The 4,032-nt window shown below is 41.1% G+C and overlaps 1 protein-coding gene across 1 annotated transcript; it reads right to left on the bottom strand.

The window, feature by feature from the left end:
* Positions 1-793: 793 nt before the first annotated feature.
* LOC136503276 (uncharacterized) lies at positions 794-2,304 on the bottom strand. The gene is made up of 3 exons (XM_066498405.1): positions 2,202-2,304; positions 2,040-2,108; positions 794-1,944 (listed from the first exon to the last, which is right to left on the bottom strand). The coding sequence occupies exons 1-3, from the start codon at positions 2,302-2,304 to the stop codon at positions 794-796; spliced, it is 1,323 nt and encodes a 440-aa protein (XP_066354502.1).
* Between the last annotated feature and the right edge of the window lie 1,728 nt (positions 2,305-4,032).

The raw sequence follows: 4,032 nt of genomic DNA, 5'->3' as shown, positions 1-4,032 counted from the left end.
ACGACGTCGAGATGGTGCCGGACTCCCTCGAGATCGCCCTGTTCGACGTCGAGGTGGTGCCGGACTCCCTCGACATCGCCCCATTCAACGTCGAGGTGGTGCCGGACTCCCTCGACATCGCGCCGGACGCCGTCGAGGTGCAGTGCGCTCGCTGCGGCATGTTCCACGGTGGTGGCGTCTTCGGAGAAGCCTGCTTCCAAGCTCGCCGCGAAGCTCATAGGTGTGCACGTTGCCGTCTTGTTCATGATGACTACGATCTCACTACTTGGATACTACATGGCATAGACAAATTTGATTGCGAGCTGTTCATCCCTGATGTGGACAAACTTGAGATGGATGGAGACACGATACTAGTACTTGAACACGTTGAACAGAAGGTGGACGAGATCTACAACATGAAGAAGTTCAAAGATGCAAAGATGAAGGAAGATGCAAACATGAAGAGTAAGGTACATGTCTTGCTTCGGCTTGCAAAATCTAATTTGCTACTACTACATTCTTGCTTCAGATTGAAAAAACTAATTTGGTACTACATTCTTCTAATTTGCTGCAGGAAGACTAGCAAGTGCTTCGGCTAGCAAGGAAGCTTCACAAGTTATTTGGAATGGGAGCCGATCTTCTCTCTCTAGTCTTTGTTTTTGAATGTGAGGAATTTTGAACTTGTTACATCCTTTTATCTTCATGGCTTCCTTCAAAACGGTTTGTAGTGTCACAAAGATCCTATTTGCTTTGTGTGGTGAGTACTCTACGAATGCCTACATGAAAAGTGAAAATGAATCAATGAGTACTCCATTTAGTTGTTAAAGAAGCAATGTAACAAGTGAAAAAGTGAACAATTTACCTGCTGCATGGCTGGAACAAGATCTTTAATTGTTTTTGCATCCTTCTTATATTGTATAGCTTGTATAGCACGAAAAAACCCCAAGTCTAGAATGTTGAAATCAGGAGAATTGGGTGGTTGACAAATAAGCCGAATATCAAACCCATCTTGCTTAGCAGCCTCACAAAAAACAGGATCATCCACTTTTAAATGAGAAGGTGCATTATCTTGTTGTATGAATATTGGCTTGTGCACATCTTCTCTTGGCCATTTGGCTCTAATGGCCGGCAACACTTGATTTAGCATGAAATCTCTAATGACATCCCTTGTGATTGAAGTTATTGGCTTGATAACTTGTTCACCACGAAGACGGTTATGACTTCCTCTAATAGCATTTTCATAAGTGACAAGTGGAAAGCAACCGATTTTCCCATAAAAAATGCACTCTCCATTTCTAAATCTTGGCCAAGCACAAACACATAAAAACATGATCCTAGGAATGTAATTCTTGTTCTTGCAAGTGCGATGTGGTTCATCTTCCTCAGGTAGCAAGTAGTATTTCTCAGATTTTTTAGAAAGGTAGAACCATTTCTCATCAATGAACACAAAGTCAAAAAAATCCTTAAACTTTGGATCACCAACCAAACCTTGCTCAATCATGTCAATGCACCACTTCAACCTAGTCTTTTTGTTAGCATCAGTGAGGTAAGGTTTGATGCTACTAGAGTGGCACCTAAGCAATCCCTTTTTCAAATACCTTTGTATCCTAGATTTGGTAATACCAAGTCTACTAGACACATCTTCTATGGTCATTCTTTGCTTTAGAGGAATGTTACGCAATTGTTCCAAATCAAGAGGGATTGCCTTATGGCCACATCTACCCTTCTTTTGACTAGCAACCATGACCGGAATGTTTTGAGCAAGTTGGGTTTTACCTCGCTTCCATAAGCGCTGAACCGATCGAATGTGTACACCAAACTGATCGGCAACAATGCTTGTATCTCTCTTGCCTAGTTTCCCATTTTTGCTTCTAGCCAACAATGCTTGGTACACTTGTTTTCTAACTTCTTTAGGCATGTCATGCTTTGGACGGTTTACTTGAATGGGAGCCTCAACATCTTGTTCTAGCAAAAGGAAAAAAAACAAGCACATTCATAGTAATAATTAGCCACGGCATGTTCTAGCTATAGGAAAAAACAAACTCATTCATAAAACTTACCGGGCAGGTTTTGTACATAATTGAAATCAACCGCACCAAACTCATCTAGTGGCAAGTTCAAATCAAACCCTGTCAAAAAAAAAGAAGAAAGAAAATGAGAAACAAAACTACACGTTGTTGATTTGAATATCAAAAAAAGAACAAACAAACTGAGTACATTACCATATGTGGTGTGATCCTCCATTATTGGCTCATTGAGATTGAATGGAAGATTGTCGTCATCATCTTCTTCTAAACGAATGTTCAAATCAAATGGATTAGCCATTGCAGTACAGAGAAAAGAGAAGAAGTGGAGAAGGAAACAGTGGAGCACGGCACAGATGGAAATAGAAGAGGTTGAGATAGATAGGATGTAGCACCAGTTAAATAGGAAGGGGTAGATGGACAGACGGACAGAGAAAACGAGAGTGCGCATGGTGCTATGCAACGAAAAAAAAGCGCCAAAGAACGAGCTGTATGGAAGGCTAAACGCGCGCGTCGCTAAACATTCGAAACTGCGCAAAAAACGAGAGCGCGCACGGGCCAAAACGCGCGCGCGCATGAGCAGCAACGCGCCCACACCTGACCCAGTGAGCGCCATGCAAAATTGCCACTCACAGCGAGGCCCAGCACAAACGCCACTTGCACAGAAACAATGCCATGCAAAATCGCCAGTGACAGCAAAAAAAGATGTGGCTGCCAGGGATCGAACCCGCGCCCTTGTCCTCAGGGCGTTAGCCTCACTGCACTAGCCAGTCTGAACCATGATTGTTTCTCATATAGGTTGCATCCACAACGGTATTTAATAGGGGCAGACAGGGAAAAATACCCTCTAATTAATTACTCCTTGGTAAGCACAATCATGTCCTAAACGACAACTAATTGAGGTATGGAGGGAGTATGTGCTAGAGTGTTTGATTTGAAGCTCGCACATATGCATAGATTAAAATTGTGGGAGAGTAATTACTACTAAATGATGCTAAGGTGTTTAGAATAAACCTTTGAAGCGTGTACCAATCAGAGTTGCACCTTTAAGTTCATCCTTAGCACCATGGTTAGCTAGATATCACTTGAAAATAAAAACACTAGATACCTTGTGAGATCAACATTAAAAGCAAGGTACTAGCATTACTTGAAAAGCATACCAAGTGTCTAGCTATCATCCTATGCATGCTAGTTTTCAAATCATCATTCAAGTTCTACAACTAGCATACACCACACAAGCATGCATATTGAATTTGAAAGCTTATGCAATGCAAGCAAGCACATGAATATGCACATATCAAATGCAATCAATCAAAGTTCATGAGCTTGCTCCCCCTACTTGTGTGCTTCTCTTGTCCAAGAATTTTGATCCATCTCTTTTCTTCAATGTTGCTCCCTCTTTGTCCATGTCCATGTCCAACCTCTACTTCTTTGAGCTTTTATATCTTATCTCTCCCCCTTGTACAATCTCAATCTCAAAGCTTTCATATCTTTGTACAATCTCTCCCCCTTTGTTATCAATTTCCATAAAAGGTGCGCTTCTCATTGATGCAAAGGTATGCATTTGGGGTAGATGGTTGAGGCTTGAATCTTGCATTTTTTATGGACATCACTTGATTGTTGGAATGACACCATTTGTAAATACCACTTGTAACTTGTATAGGGCTTCTTGAGATACCACACATAAGATTTTTTGATCTTGTGATCAATTTGTGGGACACCTCCCCTATGTGATAGCATGGGTCATCCATTTGATACACTTGAGCTCTTGTAGGTGAAGGATGCATTCTTCATTTGATGATCACTTAAAGTTGAGGATCACTTGTGGAACCATCATCTTGCATGATTGATATTATGTGTAGATGTGATATCACTTGAAAGAATCTTCTAGTATGGAACCACTTGTTGGATTTATCAATAAAAACCATTTCTTGAACCTTTGCTATCTTTATGAGTACCACCTATAGGATATTACTTGTGAGTTGATCTAGACATCACTTGTGAATTCTTGATGAAATACTTGAGTCTA

The sequence above is a fragment of the Miscanthus floridulus genome, chromosome 14 (genome assembly GCF_019320115.1).
Source record: "Miscanthus floridulus cultivar M001 chromosome 14, ASM1932011v1, whole genome shotgun sequence".
NCBI classification, from domain to species: Eukaryota; Viridiplantae; Streptophyta; class Magnoliopsida; order Poales; family Poaceae; genus Miscanthus; species Miscanthus floridulus.
The sequence above is the reverse complement of the archived record's forward strand: the minus strand, read 5'-3'. Positions and strand labels throughout refer to the sequence as shown.